The following is an 18,890-nucleotide window of genomic DNA, read 5'->3' on the forward strand; positions in this document are numbered from 1 at the left end:
TTCACCGCAGAACTTGCTAAGCAGTTATGTATATTTAGAGTGTGACTATCAGGGATTGAGCAAAAATTAACCGTAAATTTTCGTCTTTAGAGAAGTTAGCTTCTGCTGTCAAATTGTCTGCGAATTCGGGCAGCAAATTTCAGACAATTTCCATGTGCAATTACTGTCAATTTCAAGCTAAAGTGGCTATTAGGGTATACAAATTGTCGTCGAAAATGGAAAAGTCCGGAGATGAAGGACATTTGAAGAAAAATTCAAGGAAACTTTTGTAAGTAAACTTCTGCTAAAGCAAATTGTGCTATTAGAGTGCATATTATGTACTATTTGACGTCTAATTGAGCTCAACGTGTTATCAGGGAGAGCTTATATAAGCTAACGAGATTTACCTCACCGACGGTTGAATTTCTGTTCACGTCGTAGCAATATGAATTGTCCATTTGTTGCAAATTGAAATTTAGATACTTCTAAAAAGTTCTAATCGTCATCAATTGTAAAATAATATTATTCAAAATTTCTAATCGTTATGAATCGTTTTTAATCGTAAAATAATATTGCGATTTCTGGTCCTGTATGAGAATTGAAAACGATTCATGACGATTTAAAACGATTAAAAATTAAATCGTTTATAATACTCATTAATCATCAATTGACGATTCGTGACGATTTAAAACGATTAAAAGGTTTTTAATCGTTATTAAGGGTGGGCAGTATTAACCGAATTTTCGAATTTTACTCTTTTAATTACGTTTGGAACAATTACGTCACTCGAATGATGAAAACCTTCCGAAAAAGTTTGTCTTACACATTTTTACGGAAGCTATAAAAACTCTGTAATAACAATTGATTAATGTTTTTAATCAAATAATTAAATACGGATCCGGAAAATAATTTAAGATTACTGCAATCGTGGAATTTATCACGTCTTTTTAATCATTTTGAAGGTAAGTTATTTTTTTTATCACTTATTTTCTTATTTAATTACATACAAACTTTTGCTGCTGTTACTTTTAATATTAATTTACGATCAGATATACCAATATTTTGCATTATTAAAAAGTTATTAATGAATGTAATCTCTAACAAATTCAAATTTATACTATTGACTTTTTTAAAACGGATTATACGTTAATGGGGAGGAATATTAAAGAGAAAAATTAAGAAGAAAAGGAATGTCTTGAGCAGTATTTGCTGAAACAAGCTAAACCCACACGGAAAAAGATATATCCGGGAATATATGCCGGCAAAATAGCATGCATATGAGAATACTAAAGATATAAACCAGATATATACTATTTTGCCGGGATATATATTTTTTCGTGCGGGAATAAAACAAAAAAAATCAGTCTATCGGTTGACCCTGCGGGCCAGCCCAAAACTTCCCGCTATTTCCGCTCCTTGAGCTCAAAAATACTTTTGTATGCTGTTGTTTTTGAAAAAAAAAGTTTTTGTTAAAAAAATTTTTTTTTTCTGACTAATTACTATAAAACCGATATGTTCGCGCATTTTTACCCCTACGCATGACATTTGGGGCAAAATGAACAAGCCCAAAATTTTGAAAAAGTGATTTTTTCATATTATTATTGTCAAATTAAAAAAGAATTATTATAATTCCACATTTCTAGTCCTACGCATAACACCTGGGGCAATATGGACCAGCCGAAACTTCCGAAAAAATTATTTTTTCATATTTTTCGGCCGTTTCTTTATGTAAGAGGAAAATTTGGTCATTAAAAATTTATAAAAATAAAATTTTTTTTTTAGTTGATAAATTTTTGAAATAAAGTAAAACTATAGAATTGTTTTTTTTTTTTTTTTATTCAATAACAATTAGTAATTAAGGTAATCGAGAGTGAACGATTTATTACACCTAAAAAAATTTTTTTTGGGTAACATAAAACCAAAAATAGTTGTCAAGAGAAAGAAATACATTCTTAATGATGAAAACAATTTAAAAAAACAAAAAAACGAAAAAAAAAATTTTTTTTACCATTTTTTGGAGGGGGGCCGCTCTGCCCCACAAAAAATTTTTTTTTTTTCAGAATTTTGGCAAAATGTCCATAAATTTGTTCGAAACAGGACAAGAGTAAAGTGATCTTATGGTTGAAAGCCACAAAAAGTAAAAATTGGCTTAGAGGGGCCGCTCTGCCCCACCCTCCCCTATGTATGTGTGTGTGTGTGTGTGTGTGTGTGTGTGTGTGTGTGTCTGTGTGTGACCGGTCTATAACTTTTTAACTAATGAACTGATTTGGATGTTTAAGGCGGCAATCGAAAGAGCTTGTTGGCCATCAACTTTTCTGAAAATTTCAGATCATTTGATCAAGTAGACTCGAAAATATTGGCGAAGTACGAAAAAAAAAATTTTTTTTTTTTTAGTTTTTTATTGATTTTTCAGAAACGACTGATACGATCAACTTCAAAATCTTATCAGCTCTAGAACTCAATAGAATACGTCAATTGCCGCCTCAACCACCAAAATCGGTAAATTCATTCACGAGATATTGTGGGAGAAAAAAATGCTATAAAACGGTTTTTTCGAAAACAATAGTATACAAAAGTATTTTCGAACTCGAAGAGCTCGGAAATGTATCTACAACAATGTTTTCTAGCTCCTTGAGCTCAAGGAATTCAAAAACAGTGAAAAGTTTTGGGGCTGGCCCGCAGGTCCAACCGATAGACAGATTTTTTGGAATTTTTTTTTTTTGTCATTTCCTTGCATTTGCTGAGTAACCAACGCAAAAATTTAAGAAAAGTCGAAAAAAAATTATTTTTTCATGATGATTATGATTACACAATTAAAGGAACAAAACTTGTTCCTTTAATGATTTTACAAAACTTTGATCGATCCACCCCGAAAAACGGTTCGATAGATCAATTTTAAAATTTACAGGGTTATTGGGGGTACATTAAGCTAAAAAAGTCCCTGGCAACATTATTTTTTTTATCGATATTTGCAGAGTAGCGGTTGATTTACTAAAAAACCAAAAAAAGTCATTTTTTTGTACTTACTTCTAATGGATGTTAAAAATGAAAATAATGATGAAAGGGTCTTATAGGGAATTTATTCAAGTTTTCAACGCCGCCCTCATATGTACTGTGCGATCATTGGTACCTGAAATATCGATGATCAAACCCAAAAGGATCATTTTTTGATTGAAGGCTGATATCTCAGCGACAAGTTGTCGTACGAATCTTAAAGAAATGCAAATTAAAGCCGATTAAACTTGTTAACCAACCTATGCATTGGTTTAGCTGAAACAATTTTTTCGCAGCCCGTGGACTCTCTCAAAGAAAAGAAAAAATTTAGAAAATTTTTGTCTCGCGGTATTTCTCATGTTTGCGCAATATCCGGAGCTCTAAAAATATTTTTATAAAAATGCAACGAAATTAGAGATTTCAATCTATAAAATGCTTTTTTTAAAATCTCGATACGATTATTTTCTACAAAGTTACAACCTTCCAAAAATTTCTAAAATTTTTCTGTTCCTTTAATTTATGGCATGAGTGTATATGATTGTTTATAATATATAATATAACATATTATATATTTTTTTTTGTTGTAAAAATATATGATTTTGTATATTTTAACCATATAGTGTTTTTTCATGCAGGTAATTGGTGCATGTGAATCAATAAAGAATACTTATTCAGGTGAACCGTCTGACTCTTACGCGACCACTTGAATAATTATTGGAAGAGCAATAATTATTCAAGTGACCGCTCAATTAAATATGATATTTCTGTCATATATCTGCGGATAAAACTGCATATATAAACCAGGCATGTTTATTCAATTGACATTTACACTTCAGTTGAGCCAATTAGCACCCTTATCATACACTTAAGTAAGTAATTAAAAATTCATTTTTTTAATATATTTTTATAGTTATCACATAGCCTTGATTAAAACCCGGAGGAAAAAAATGTACACCCGGGATAAACCCGGGCAAAATTGAATATATGTCTCATATATGCGACATATATTCAGATTTGCCTGGATATATACGGTTGCGTAACTATTCACCCGACGACAAAACACCCGCAAACCAATATACCCGCGACAAAATACCCGATGCCAAAATACCCGACGACAAAATACCCGACAACAAAACACCCACAATCTAAAACACCCGTCACACGGTGTGACGCTTTTTGGGACCAAGACAATTCATCCCCGAATATTCATCCCGGACAATTCATCCTCGACAACTTATCCCCGTGACAACTATTCCCCACGACAATTACTCCTACCCTTGCAGATTTGAATCACGGTGGAAACACCGTGGAAGTGTAAACACCGTGGATCCACCGTGGTTACACGGTGGGTTTGTTCCATTTCAACACCGGGTATACACAGTATGTCCACTGTGATTACACGGTGTATCCACTGTGATTACGCGGTGTATCCACCGTGATTCCACGATGGCTTTGTGCTATTTCACCACCGTGGTTCCACGGTGTATCCACCGCGTAATCACAGTGGTAAAATGGAACAAACCCACCGTGTTTCCACCGCCCGGGTCAAAAATAAAACTTGGTTTAGACTTGGTCGTCTTAAATCGTGACTAAGTAAGACCAGTTAAGTCGAAACCAAGGCGAACTCACGCAACTCGCCTTGGTTTCGACTTAACTGGTCTTACTTAGTCACGATTTAAGACGACCAAGTCTAAACCAAGTTTTATTTTTGACCCGGGATCAGAAAAATAGCCTTTTGTTTCAAGCATCTCATACTTGTAGTGCCTTTTTTAAATTTTTTCCTTGTTTTTTTGTCTACGTTTGGGTCATCATTCTCATTCTCACCTTTGTCCTCATCCTCATCATCGTCCTCGACCTCATCCTCGACCTTATCGTGTTGTCCTAGTGTTGCCGCGAGACGAGAACATTTTTCCTCTTGTCTCGTCTCGATTTTTGGATTTGGACTCTCTTCTTGTCTCGTTCGATGTCGAGTGTAGAAATCATATCGCATGTTGGTTGGAAATGTATTCAAAATTTTATATCGAAATGTGTATCAAGAGACACAGTCGTATCTTGCACTAAGTATGCATGAAACATCGTACCGTTTCGATATAATAATTTTGACAAGATGCCCCTCGCGGTTTTCATGATACGGTTTGAACACTGTATTAAAAGAGCATAAACGTAGTCGATAACAAGTAGTTTTACCGTATTTATACGGTATGTTTGTGAAATTTAATTACGGTATTCCTACAGAGCTTATACTGCGTTTATACGGAGCTTATACGGCATTACTACCGTATTAATACGTTATTTTTACCGTAAAAATACGGCATTTGTGCTGTAATAATACCGCATTTCTACCGTAATAATATAACATTGTTACCGTAATAATTCGGTATTTCTACTGAATTTATACGGCATTTCTACCGAGTTCACACAGCAATTCTACTGATTTAATAAGGTGTTTATACGGAATTTATCAAGTACAGGGTAAAAAAAATAATGTATAATTATTAATGATAAATGGCTCTATTTAATTATTTAAATATATATGTATATATATTTATATATTGCTGTACAATGTATTATGTCATTCGTATATTTTCAACCATACGGTAGAGATTCTATAGACTTGTGATTAAAATATTTGATTTTTAAAGTTCAAGTTCAAATTCAGAGATTAAAGTATTTAAGGAAACATTGATGATAAATATTTTTATCTTTATGTAATATAGGATGTACTATATTACCATCAAAAAGGTACCTATCACTCGGTCAAATAACGGAGGAGTACCCGAGCCTGAATAGTCACAAGTTTGGAATATAAAACTTCTGAAATAAGTTTCTTACCAGGGACACTACAAGTCGTAGGCGCTGTCTAGTGGCGAGCACCGAACTATTCTTGCTGCTGCTGCCTAGCACCAGTGACTTCCCTCATCTCCTTATATATCTTTTCTCCCGGAAAATTTTTCTCTCGGTTTGAGCAACTTTTTTTTCTTAGTTGGAGCATACGTAAATTCTTGCGTTAAACAAATAGTAATTATTCCAAGAAATTTTATTATTTTCCAACAAAAAAAGGCAATATTGCTACAATAACCTGGCATGGCTTTCTTCAATAAAATATCTCTTGTAGTAAGAAATAAAAACTTTTAAAACAAGTGAAAATTTTTCGATTAAAGCATAAAAATATGTTAACTTGTGGAAAAAAAAATTGGATTTAATTTTGATTAAAAATTTCAGAATAATTATTTATTTGGTGTAAGAAAATTTTTATTTTCCGATTCATTAAAAAAAATTGTCTTGTATCAAGAATATTTTTCTAGGTTCAAGTTAACTGTATTTTCTGTGTAGAGAAACTAAAATTTAAAAGACCCGTGTAGGTTTTCATAACGTACAAATAAAGAATTTTACGAGCTAAAAAAAACTTTTATGTCAAAATACCCAAACTACATAAACGCTGCAGTGTTTAGACATGTTTAAATTGAAGATGTTTTATAATTTTTAATCATAAAATAATTCTAGTTATTAATATTGATTCTCATCGTATTTCAAAATTAACTAATGTTCTTGCGAATTATTACTACATAAAAAAAATAGTTAACTCGAATCATGAAAAAAATTCCTGATTCAAGAAATTTTGTTTCAACGATTCGGAAAACCAAAATTTTCTTGCGCCAAGTAAATAATTATCTTGAAATTTTGATCTTGAATCAAAATTTTTTTTCCTCAAGTCAACATATTTTTATGTTTAAATTGAAAAATTTTTACTAGTTTCAAGAGTTTTTATTTTTTAATACGAAAGAAATTTTTTTTTTAAAGTGAAAATGAACTGTATTTTTTTATTGAACAATTGAAAGCAGAACATAGTGAAGAGATGAGTCATTTAAGAATGCAAGTAGTAGTAAAACATATTGTATCTGTTATAGAATCTGAAGATTGCTTGTTAATGAAACTGAAAGATATGAAAAGTATTTTTCAGCTTCTAAGAGTAAGACAGCATAATCACCGTATAAAAGTGGCATAACCACCATATTTATGCGGCATAAACATCGTATAAATACGGTGCGAACATTGTATGAATACCGTGTAACCACTGTTTAAATAAGGTATAGCCACCGTATAAATACGGTACAAAAAAAATTCAACGAATCTTACCGATAAACTTGACGAGAATATAAATATATATTGTGATGATAATTATATTGAATTAGGCTTGCTAACTATAGACGTATGGTTGTCATAACAATTTTTTTCTGGACAAAAGTTGATGGCCAATAAGCTCATTCATATAGCCACCTTAACCATCCAAACCGGTTCATTAGTTAAAAAGTTATAGACCGTTCACACACATACACACCCTGATTAAAAAAAGCGATTTAAAACGATTTGCAATGTTAAATGCTTATAAGAAGAGGGATTCAAAAGTATTAAAGGAATTCAAAAGTATTTAAAATTTTTTATTTCGAATCGTTTTAAATCGCTTTTTTAATCAGGGCACACACATACAAACATACAGACACTCGGACATCATTCTGAAAATAGTCAGAATAGGTTCCTAGGACCTCAAAAGTCGGCTTCTGATGAAAACTCGATTTTCGAAAATCGAGGTGAAAACAATAACTTCCCGAATTTTTCGAAAATCATCGACTTTCTTAGCGGGAAGTTAAAAACGCGGGATGGCTGGGGTGATTTTGAGTCTTGAGGACATCTCAAACTGTTTTTTTTTTCAAGCCCGCCATTTTGTTATTTTTCGATAAAATCTCATCATTGTAGTTCTGACTACATTGACATATCTATAGATAAAGTCGAATTAAGAATTTTTGATTTCAGATGTCCTCAAGAGTGAGAATCACCCCGGCCATCAACACGTTTTTATTTGAGTTGCTAACTTTTGGTGATAATAATAATAATAATAAAACACCTTAAGATGTGAATAAAAACAGATTAAAAATTCAAAACTTTTCATTTTTTCTTTCTCAAAAACAAAAAAGCCCCTAAAGACAGGCATGAAAAATGGCGCGAGTTACCAGACAACTACTTTAAGATGCTACAGCCTTAAGACAACTTTTTATCGATTGTAAAAAGTATCAATTGCGATATTATTTTCTAATTCAATTTAATTTAAAATGATTCGAGCGTTCAAACTATTTCAAATAATTCTGAATTATCCGAGGAACCATCAATTGTTATATTATTTTCTAATTCAACTTAATTTGAAATGATTCGAGCGTTCAAAATTATTTCAAATAATTCTGAAATGTTTAAGGAACCAAGTACTTTCTATAGTCAGATCTGTTTTAAAACAAAATAAGGAAAACAAGAAATAAATAGTAGTGAATGAACTAAATGAATAGATAAATGAATAAATAATTAATAAATGAATAAATAAATAAATAAATAGTTAAATACATAGTTGGTTAAGTAGAAGATAAGTGAGAGAGAGGACAAAAGAACACGCCAGGACTAATGCGGAAGGGATGGTACGACCCCCGAAGCATTGGGTCCTAAAACAAATGGAAAGAAAGTCAAGGCCAAGATGATTTTCTGTTGGACTTGATTTTCCCCCAAACAAAATAATTAGGAAACGCCTTTTTCATTTTCTGTGGGACTCCGAATTTTGACTAAGAGAATCAGTGGTGAAAATCGGTCCAAAGTGGACGGTTGTATATAATAGATAACAGTAAATCAGAATAGGCTGGTAGCCCCCGGATGTTTTAAAAATAATTAAAATATATAATAATAGATCAGAATAAGCTGGTAGCCCCCTGATATTTCAAAAGAAAATCATAATTAAAATCAATAATTATCAATCACAGTGGGCAGGTTGCCACTCCACTATTGAAATTTAAGAAGCTACAAAGAAAAGTCAAATTGATAAGCAAATTAATAAAACGGAAAATCCGAGTTGTATGTATGTGTTAAATTAAAGCAGTTCACCAGAGGAAAGCTCGCAGAAAAAGAAAAAGGGCCATACCACTACTTTAGCTGTTTAAGACATAATGTGCAAGCTGTAACCGAGCAAGTCAGAAATTTATATTGTTTGTGATTTTTCTTTCAATATACATAATCCATAACACGAAACAAATTCTTAACGTAAGCTTTCATTCAAAGATTTCTCCGCGCACTGAGAGAACAATTTATTTGAGCCAAATAAGATGTGTTTCAGGCAAATAAATTCCATTTTCGAATGGACCCAATTAGTATTTATTTGAGGCAAAGATATGGTTCATTTGAATGAAATATTGATTTGTTTATAGTTAACAAATCTTTATTTGAAATTTTTTTTCAACCAAGATTTGTTAACTATAAACAAATATCTATTTGAATGAAATAAATGATTTTGTTCAGCCAAGTAAATCTATTTATTTGGTTCAAATAAATTGTTCTCTCAGTGCGATCCCCGGTCTATTCGCAAGACTGAAAATGTTAAGAGACTTTTTTTGTAGAACATTCAATTTCCTTCAAGAATATGTACCTTGACTACAAAAAATTTTTATATCTTTAGAAGTTACAAAAATCCAAAATGGAAACAAAGAATTTGAAAAACGAATCAATGTTTAAGGCACGGTTACAAGGAAACGGCTCGTTTTACATCAATTTACTAAGAGAGATTTTTTGTATACTGTTGAAAATAATTTGAAAATTACAATACAAAAGGAATTGACTTTTCATAACTAGATATTTGAATTGTATTTTCAATAAAAAAAAGCTCCAACTTTAATATACGTACTTGAAATTTATACTTGGTTTTTTAATTTTCAAAGCAAGTATACATATACGTACACATAAGCATACACGGAAAAATTGAAACCCGACTGGTTCGTGTGCAAGAAAAAATGAGGGCAAGCACACGACTGGTTCTGGTGCGCACCCGAACCAGTCGTGTCTAGCACCGTACTCAGTCTGGTGCAGCACCCGAATTGCAGCACCGTAATCAGTCGTGTGCAGAACAATACTGATTCGTGTGTGCACATGAACCAGTCGTGTCTAGTACCGTACTCAGTCTGGTGCTGCCGTTGTTGCCATTCGGGTGGCGCACCAGACTGAGAACGGTGTTAGACACGACTGGTTCGGGTGAAACACCGTACTCAGTCTGGTGCTGCTCACGACTCATTCTGGTGCAACACCGTAACCACTCGTGTGCTACACTCGAACAGTTACCGTTCGAAATTATAGTAATCTACACAGTTACATGATTGACAGTATGATTTTTGCAATTTTCACCAGCAAAATTTAACACTGCCTTTTAGTAGCGTTCACGATTATTATATAAAAGAGGTTTTTATGATAGGAATTAGATAAAAAAAATTGACTTAAACTAACTAATTGTAATTTAGATTGTTTGTCATTGAAATTTATTCATATATGAAAAATTTTTTCATCTAATTCTTATCATAATAACCTCTTTTATATAATAATCGTGAACGCTACTAAAAGGCATTGTTAAATTTTGCTGGTGAAAATTGCAAAAATCATACTGTCAATCATGTAACTGTGTAGATTACAATAATTTCGAACAGTAACTGTTCGAGTGTAGCACACGAGTGGTTGCGGTGTCGCACCAGAATGAGTCGTGAGCAGCACCAGACTGAGTACGGTGTTGCACCCGAACCAGTCGTGTCTAGCACCGTACTCAGTCTGGTGCGCCACCCGAATGGCAACAACGGCAGCACCAGACTGAGTACGGTGCTAGACACGACTGGTTCATGTGCACACACGAATCAGTATTGTTCTGCACACGACTGATTACGGTGCTGCAATTCGGGTGCTGCACCAGACTGAGTACAGTGCTAGACACGACTGGTTCGGGTGCGCACCAGAACTAGTCGTGTGCTTGCCCTCATTTTTTCTTGCACACGACTCAGTCGTGTGCTGCACACGAACCAGTCGGGTTTCAATTTTTCCGTGTAGTCTTGTATATCATAATTCTAAAAGTCCACCGTTTTGTGTTCAATTCAATGCTATTTTTGTAAAAACAGCGACTAATCGCTTGACGTCACTTATATCTAATAAAGTTCACATATTAATTTAGTAAAAAATATTTTTTAAGTTCATAATCTTAAGCTACTGAAAATTACAAACTATGTTGATAGGTAATAACTAATGAGATTCTAGACAAGTATATAGTTGTTGAGATTTACTTTATTAATATAATGTATGAACTCAAAAATGGGATCATAATTTTGTTATCATTACTATATACATATACATATATTTACAAGAAAATTTTATTTTACAATTCAGGCCATGTACTTATGTAATTTACAATAAATAATTTGTAACAGCATTTTTAGGTACAATTGATTATAAATTTCATAGAAAATAAGTCATTTTGTATTATGATTTGCATATAGATTAGAATGTCCGTTATTTTCCAAAATAATTTTTTTTTGTTGTAACGCAGAGATCATTTAGTTATAGTTAATTTATAGGATGTTACTGAAGTGAAGCTTGAACGATTTTTTCTAAATCATTACTTGACAAATAGAAATACAATTCTCTGATAAAAGTATCCGGCAGTTGTAATTCATAAAAAAAATTATAGATCACTTCCTGAGAATCTTTTATGTAATTAACTCTTTTCAGAACTTTTTTTAATTTAAAAAAAAACTGGAAGTGATATATTGGGTAGTATGAAAATTCGAATTCACGTTCTAGTGTATTCTCCAAATCAACAAACTTCAAATAAGGTGCCAAGTATTGCACACTTTTATGCAAAACTTCTATGTATGTGATATTACTACCGTTTAATTTTTTTTTTTTTTTTCATTTTTCCAATTTTTAAAAGACACTTAGCTAAATAATCATCAAATTCTTTCTTATTACTAACAGCTGTAATATTTCGATCACATACGTAAAAACCGGCTGCTATCAATCGTACGTTACAGTGCATAATAACTGAAATACAACGTGGATATTTCGATGCGGATTCCTGCTCGATAGCTAAGTTACCGTTAGAATCCGAAGCATTAACATCAAGACCAACTTCAAGCAGAAACAAAATGATCTCACCATCATCCCTCGTCAGCGAGAGAATGTAATGAAGTAACAGTTGAGATTCAAAGAACGAAAAAAAAACTATTATTATTAACATCACGCGTATCAGCAAATAAAAATAGCCAATGAGACAAGAATTCCCAGTTAGAACTTGAAATAGCTGCATGAAATATCGTTACACTGTAACGATATTCTTTATATGTACAAAAAAGATCAGGTCCATGTTCCATCAATACATCCATGGCATCATCGTTTTTAGCTTCAACAGCACTGATAATAGGAGTGATTCCTTTTATATTCTTAGCATTAATGTTAGCATTGTTATCTAATAATAATTTTATAATTTCCTTTGTTCCTGTCGCCGCGGCAAGGTGCAATGCAGTTTCTCCAGTAATGAAACCATTATTTTCCAACGCGGCATTAACATCTACGCCATTATCTATGAGATACCTGACAATATCATAATTGGCGAATTTTATCGCGCTATGTAATATCGTTTCTTGAGTTCTTGACTAACGTTTGTGTATATCAGCACCTTTTTTTATCAACTTTATAAATATTTTATAAGTTCCGATTTTCGCAGCTACGTGTAGAGGACTTCCGAAATATGGTTGGTAATTACCGTCAATATTGACATTTTCGGTTGTTACATTATCTATGTAATCTTTGTGATGAGATTCTATAGCGCAGATGAAATCACGGAGTTTATCCATACGATTTTTGTAATTATATTTACGTATCCTTGATTTGTGAATTTTTACTTCTCGCATTTTTGATTGTCGTATTCTTAACTTTTGCTTTGTTGATTTACGCATTCTTGATTTTTGTATTTGTGATGCGGACTTGTAACACTTGTTGGTATATACTTCTTTTCACAATAGAGAAATGAATTTTTTTCTCCTGATGAATTCTAAAAAAGACAAAAAATGGATGCAAGTTTAATGAGCCTTTTTATTTTTCTGTGAGCTTTCCTCTGGGGAACTGCTTTAATTTAACACATACATACAACTCAGACTTTCCGTTTTATTAGTTTGCTTATCAATTTAACTTTTCTTTGTAGCTTCTTCAATTTCAATCGTGGAGTGGCAACCTGCCTACTCTGATTGATAACTATTGACTTTAATTATGATTTTCTTTTAAAATATCAAGTGGCTACCAGCCTACTCTGATCTATTATTATATATTTTAATTATTTTTAAAACATCAGGTGGCTACCAGCCTACTCTGATTATGTATTGTACTATTGACTAATATTGAAGCTTTAAAAAAATAATGTTTAATAATTGTAAGTTAATCAATAAAGTCTCTTTTCGTAGAAAAAGAGACCATGTACATTGCCTTCTTGTTGTGCTAAAGGTATGTTTATATAATTTAAATAGTTGCCGCTCGAATAATAAGCTAATTGACAAAGATCAATATCATAAATTGTTAAATTAAACCTAGGATATTTTAAGTAGATTAATTAGAAAAAAAAAACTATGAATAACGACGACTTCCTCATTGAAAAAAATGATCGAAAGAAGGATATTAGACATAAAAATAACCTTATTCATCAATTTTGTTTTCAGTTTTTCGATTATTACTTTCATGTGATTGTGGAGATGGCTTTCTGGGTCCTCTGCGCTTCTCGCCGACATCAATTATTTTGTGAGAAGGGTTTCCATTTTCATCGAAGGTTTCCCCTTGTCGATGTCTGGTCTCCTCAAGATGCTGCTTGAAGGTATGGTGGAACTTGAATTTTGTTTGGCAGTCAGCACAGTGGTATTCATAAGTCTTTGAGTGGGATTTCATGTGACTCTTCAGCATTGCCTGGTTAATGCAATGATACACACACAGTTCACACCTGAAAGGTTTTATCCCTGTGTGCCTATACATGTGGTACTCAAATGGTGTTTCACGTCGGTTACGAACTCACAGTACGAGTTGGGGCATCGAATAATTTTCTTTGAATTAAAGTGAGTCTCTTTCTGATGAGTCCACAACTTAACTTTGGTGTCAAATGGCATTTTACACTTTTTACATTTAACTATTTGTGTGACTCCTCTTTTGTTCACCCGTGGAGTTAACCAGCCCGGCTCCGTTTGGTATGTGTTTTTGTCAATTATTTTCGGGCGAGCTGTACCTTCTCCTTCAATTTCATCTAAATAATCTTCATCACAAAAAGAATCCTGCGGCACATCATCATTGATTGGACTGAGAGAATTCCGTTGTTCAGTCAATTTTAATCGCTTTTTGCGTTCTTCATTTTGTCCTGTCTGTTTTCTTTTAGCAACTTTTTTAGCGCCATCATTTTTCGTATTCGGCAGAGAACGGTTGACATATTTCTCGTTGAGATGACTGTAAAATAAAAAAAAAAATAATTAATTTTTTGTTATTACTAAAAATATACAATATAAATAATTAATAAATAAGAGGCAATATTTACGTGTTGTGTATCAAAAAGTCATATTGTTTGGATGTACTTGGAGACGCACTTGCTGCTAAAGTACTTGTAGGATGAACTGCGATATCAGAATGGAATGGGCCATGTGGCAAATTACTACCCCTGTGATAATCTCCAACATAAGTCGAACTGCTTTGCTGGAGTGCCGGAGGCACAGCAACCGAAGGAGTGCACTCCTTAGAACCAGGTGAATACGGAGGAGAGAGTTGCGCATACCCAAATGGACTTGAAGTGGGTCCATTGTGTGGTCCAGGGTCAAAATCATTCTGTAAAAGTTTCAACTAAAATAAATACACTTATCCAAAAAATTAAAGGAACAAGAAAACTTTATAAATTTTTTAGTGATTTTTGGAAGGTTGTATTTTCGTAAAAAATGATCGTATCGAAAAAATAAAAAAAGTAAATTGAAGCTTGAAATCTCCAATTTAAAGATCTTCCAGCAAAATAATTTTTTGAGCTACGGTTTTTGCGGAATCATAAGAAAAAGGTGGAGACAAAATTTTTCCAAATTTTTTAGGTCTACGGGGCCGGGAAAATTTTTTTCGTAAAAGCCAATTTATGGCTCGTTTAGGAAATTTAGTCAGCTATAATTTGCTTTTTTTTGGTTCTCTGTACGACAGTTTGCTGCTGAGATATCAGCCTTCAAATGAAAAAGGATCCAACAGAATAAAAATTGTTTTTTAATTTTTTTTACTAGAAGTTATTTGATGCCCATCTTGGGTTATGTCAAAAATTTTGTTTTTCAACGTAGAATTTTGGGATTTTTTTTTGAAAAAAATTAAAAGTGTCCCATTGAACGAAAAACTAATTTTTCGACTAAAAATGGCCGAAAAAGCATGACAAAATTTTGTGTTTCTGATTTTGAATTTTTTTTTCAAAAAGAGCGTTAGAAATCAAACAAAATAACCCTCCATCACGTGAGATTATCATAACTACAGTCAAAGTTATATCCTTGTTAAGCAAAAATTATAACCTCGGTAAGGGTACAGAGAAAGAGCTAAAAATTTAGCTGCAGACTTATTTCTACATGTATGAAAACATATTGAAAAATCAAAAAAATCGAAGAGGGTCACCGTCGCAATGTCGTTGAATTGAGATGGAATGACCCATATACATACACCGAATAAAATATGTGCTTAAATATAACAAAGAAAATATATGGTGCTATATATAATACGAATTATATGCTATCATATATTTCATTCCATATAAAAATTTTATATTTTTTGAATATAAAAGGAAATATATCAATACAATATATTATAAGGTAAATGTAAATGTATTATATATAGCTTAATATAAAAAACATATAAGTTACATATTATATGGAATTCATAAATTTACTACTGTATATAATTTTATATTAAACCGGCCAAAATCTCTATATGATTTTTTATCCCTCGCAGATTTGAATCACGGTGGAAACACCGTGGAAGTGTAAACACCGTGGATCCACCGTGGTTATATACACGGTGGGTTTGTTCCATTTCACCACAGGGTATACACCGCGTAATCGCAGTGGTAAAATGGAACAAACCCACCGTGTTTCCACCGCGATTCAAATTTGCGAGGGATAATATACAATATAATATATCATAAATTTTTTTGTTGCAAACATATATGATTTTATATAATAGTTAGATTTTTATAAAATCTACTAAAAATATTAAAGTATGTAAAAATAACTCATAAATTTGTATGTGAACTTTTAAAAAAACGGTAATTAAATAAAAAATAGCTGTTATGCAATATAAATATATACTACAATGTGGGTAAAAACATATTTATATTAATTAAAATATATATATAGATATTGCTTTTTCAAGAGGACATCTTTTTTGTGACTAGTGCATAAAAAATTTATAAAATTTTTAATTAACCTAAATATTTAAATAAATATTTACTTACCTCAGATGTGTAAAAATGATTTATTGTTTAATATATTGAATGTTTAAATTTACAGTTTAAACTGAGTTTTGAAACACGTGTTACGATTGATGAACTTCTAACAGACGGGACAAGAGGAACTGTTCAAAATTTTGAAGACCAAATAAAGCCCTTAATGAAATTCTACCTGGGGTGCCCGAGTAATTACAACTTTTGCTCATACTATACATTTCCTTTACACCTCCATGAACCTGACAATAAAAATTAATTTTTTTTTATTTTAATATAAAACAAATTGGTTGTTCGTCGTTTGTTCTTAAATGTTTGTTTAAAAACTTTTTTGTCATCGTATTGTTTATTTATAAAAAATTATAAAATTATAAAAAATTATAAGGGGTAAAAAAAGCTAAGCTCCTTTTCCGTTCTAAATAAAACCCTAATTATTGATTAATATAATTTATTTTACTATATAATAGTAAATATGAAATTATTATTTGGAAATTTTAGAATTGAAAAAAATACTCGTGTTTATTTTTTCGAAATTTTTTTTGTTTAGTGAGAAAATAATTATCTTCATTATAATTAAAAAATAAGATTGTGAATCATTTATTTTTATTAGTTTATAAATTAATACAAAAATAAAAACTTTCTTCAATTTATTTAAACATTTTTGTAAAACTTCACGAGTATTTTTTTTTTTTTATTTTCAATTCTAGTAGCTGAAATTAGCAGACATCCGATATTCTTATAATGAAAAATTATATAACTTTGGAAACAGACGATTTTTTTTAAATTGGAAAAATTACTCGTGTTTATTTTTCTCCCGATGAAAAATAATTTTGCATAGTTGATTATTTATTAAGCAAGAGACTACCCATTTAAAAATCGGACATATTAATATTCGGTCCTAGTCTTGCGACTAATATACCGGGAATCGGTGAAATCTTTGAATGAAAGCTTACATTAAGAATTTGTTTTGTGTTATTTATGTATATTGAAGGAAAAATTACAAACAAGATAAATTTCTGACTTACTTGGTTACAGGTTCATATTATGTTTTAAACAGCTAAGGTAGTTTACGGCCCTTTTTCTTCTTCTGCGAGCTTGCATCTGGTGAACTGTTTCAATTTAACACATACACACAATTCAGATTTTCCGTTTTATTAATTTGCTTATCAATTTAACTTTTCTTTGTAGCTTCTTAAATTTCAATCGCGGAGTGGCAACCTGCCTACTCTGATTGATAACTATTGATTTTAATTATGATTTGCTTTTAAAATATCAAGTGGCTACCAGCCTACTCTGATCTATTATTAAATATTTCAATTATTTTTAAAACATCAGGTGGCTACCAGCCTACTCTGAATTACTGTTATGTATTTTAATTATTTTTAAAACATCAGGTGGCTACTAGCCTACTCTGATTTACTATTATCTATTATATACAACCGTCCACTCTGGACAAATTTTCACCTTTGACTCTCTTAGTCAAAATTCGGAGTCCCTCAGAAAGTGAAAATGGCGTTTCCTAATTATTTTGGCTGGGGGAAAATCAGGTCCAATAGAAGATCATCTTGGCCTTGAACTTTCTCCCCATTTGTTTTAGGGCCCTATGCTTCGGAGGTCGCACCATCCCCTCCGCATTAGTTCTAGGCTTGTTCTTCTGCCCTCTCTCTATAACTTAACTTCTACTTAACCAACTAAGTTTTTATCTATTTATTTATTTCTTTACTTTATTATTTATTTTTTCATTTATTAATTATTTGTTCATTTATCTGTTCATTTAGTTCGTTTACCACTATTTATTTCTCTTTTTCCTTATTTTATTTTTGTTCTTTTAAAAATAAAATAAATTATACAAATAAAATAAGGAAAAAGTGAAATAAATAGTAGTAAAAGAACTAAATGAATAGATAATGGAAGAAGGTTTTTATTTTTTTCTTAATCTATAACCTAATAAAAATAAATGATTCACCATCTTATTTTTAAATTATAACGAAAATAATCATTTTTTTACTAAACTAGAAAAATTTCGAAAAAATAAACAAGAGTATTTTTTTCAATTCTAAAATGAAATTTTTTTTTTTAAAGTTAAGAATTTTTAATTAAAAAAATGTCAGTAGTCGACTTACTTCAGTCATTTCTAAAAATTTCCAAATAATAATTTCATATTTACTATTATATAGTTAATTAAATTATATTAATCAATAATTTGGGTTTTATGTAGAACGGAAAAGGAGCTAAGCTTTTTACCTCTTGTCTGTCTTACGCGCAATAATAAAAATGAAATTGTTCTAATTAGTTTTTTTAGGTGGAATTAGTTTAGTGGTGGTTTCTTTTACTCAAGTTGTTAACAATAATGTTAAGAATTAATCTTCTCTTGGATTCAAAGTTTTTTTTTAATTTTTACTATTTTTTATGTCAATAAAATGATTTTTTTATTTTTTGCGATAACTATTGCAAAAAATTTTTCTTAGATTAGCTCACGGAAAAAAGAAAACAGGAATAATTATAGTATAAAATGTAAAAACGAGCTCTTCGATCTCAAAACTATATAAATTAAATTGCAAACTCGAATTTTTACATTTTACACAGTATAAATTGTTCT

The 18,890-nt window shown here is 31.4% G+C and overlaps 3 protein-coding genes and 1 long non-coding RNA gene across 4 annotated transcripts in view; 1 reads left to right on the forward strand and 3 right to left on the reverse strand.

The window, feature by feature from the left end:
* LOC130670098 (uncharacterized) overlaps positions 1 to 18,890 on the reverse strand; it is a 38,540-nt gene that overhangs the window by 7,615 nt on the left and 12,035 nt on the right. The window lies entirely within an intron of this gene.
* On the forward strand, positions 3,808 to 7,913 carry LOC130670105 (uncharacterized). The gene is made up of 2 exons (XR_008990310.1): positions 3,808 to 3,842; positions 7,786 to 7,913. It is a non-coding gene; the product is annotated as an uncharacterized LOC130670105 (long non-coding RNA).
* Positions 12,015 to 12,767, reverse strand: LOC130663267 (putative ankyrin repeat protein RF_0381). Its single transcript, XM_057462398.1, has 2 exons — positions 12,575 to 12,767; positions 12,015 to 12,391 (listed from the first exon to the last, which is right to left on the reverse strand). Exons 1-2 carry the CDS (start codon positions 12,765 to 12,767, stop codon positions 12,015 to 12,017), a joined length of 570 nt encoding a protein of 189 aa, XP_057318381.1.
* LOC130663277 (uncharacterized) lies at positions 13,685 to 18,423 on the reverse strand. The gene is made up of 3 exons (XM_057462410.1): positions 18,415 to 18,423; positions 14,378 to 14,661; positions 13,685 to 14,289 (listed from the first exon to the last, which is right to left on the reverse strand). Exons 1-3 carry the CDS (start codon positions 18,421 to 18,423, stop codon positions 13,806 to 13,808), a joined length of 777 nt encoding a protein of 258 aa, XP_057318393.1. The 3' UTR covers positions 13,685 to 13,805.

Source organism: Microplitis mediator, chromosome 1 (genome assembly GCF_029852145.1).
Source record: "Microplitis mediator isolate UGA2020A chromosome 1, iyMicMedi2.1, whole genome shotgun sequence".
Taxonomy (NCBI): Eukaryota; Metazoa; Arthropoda; class Insecta; order Hymenoptera; family Braconidae; genus Microplitis; species Microplitis mediator.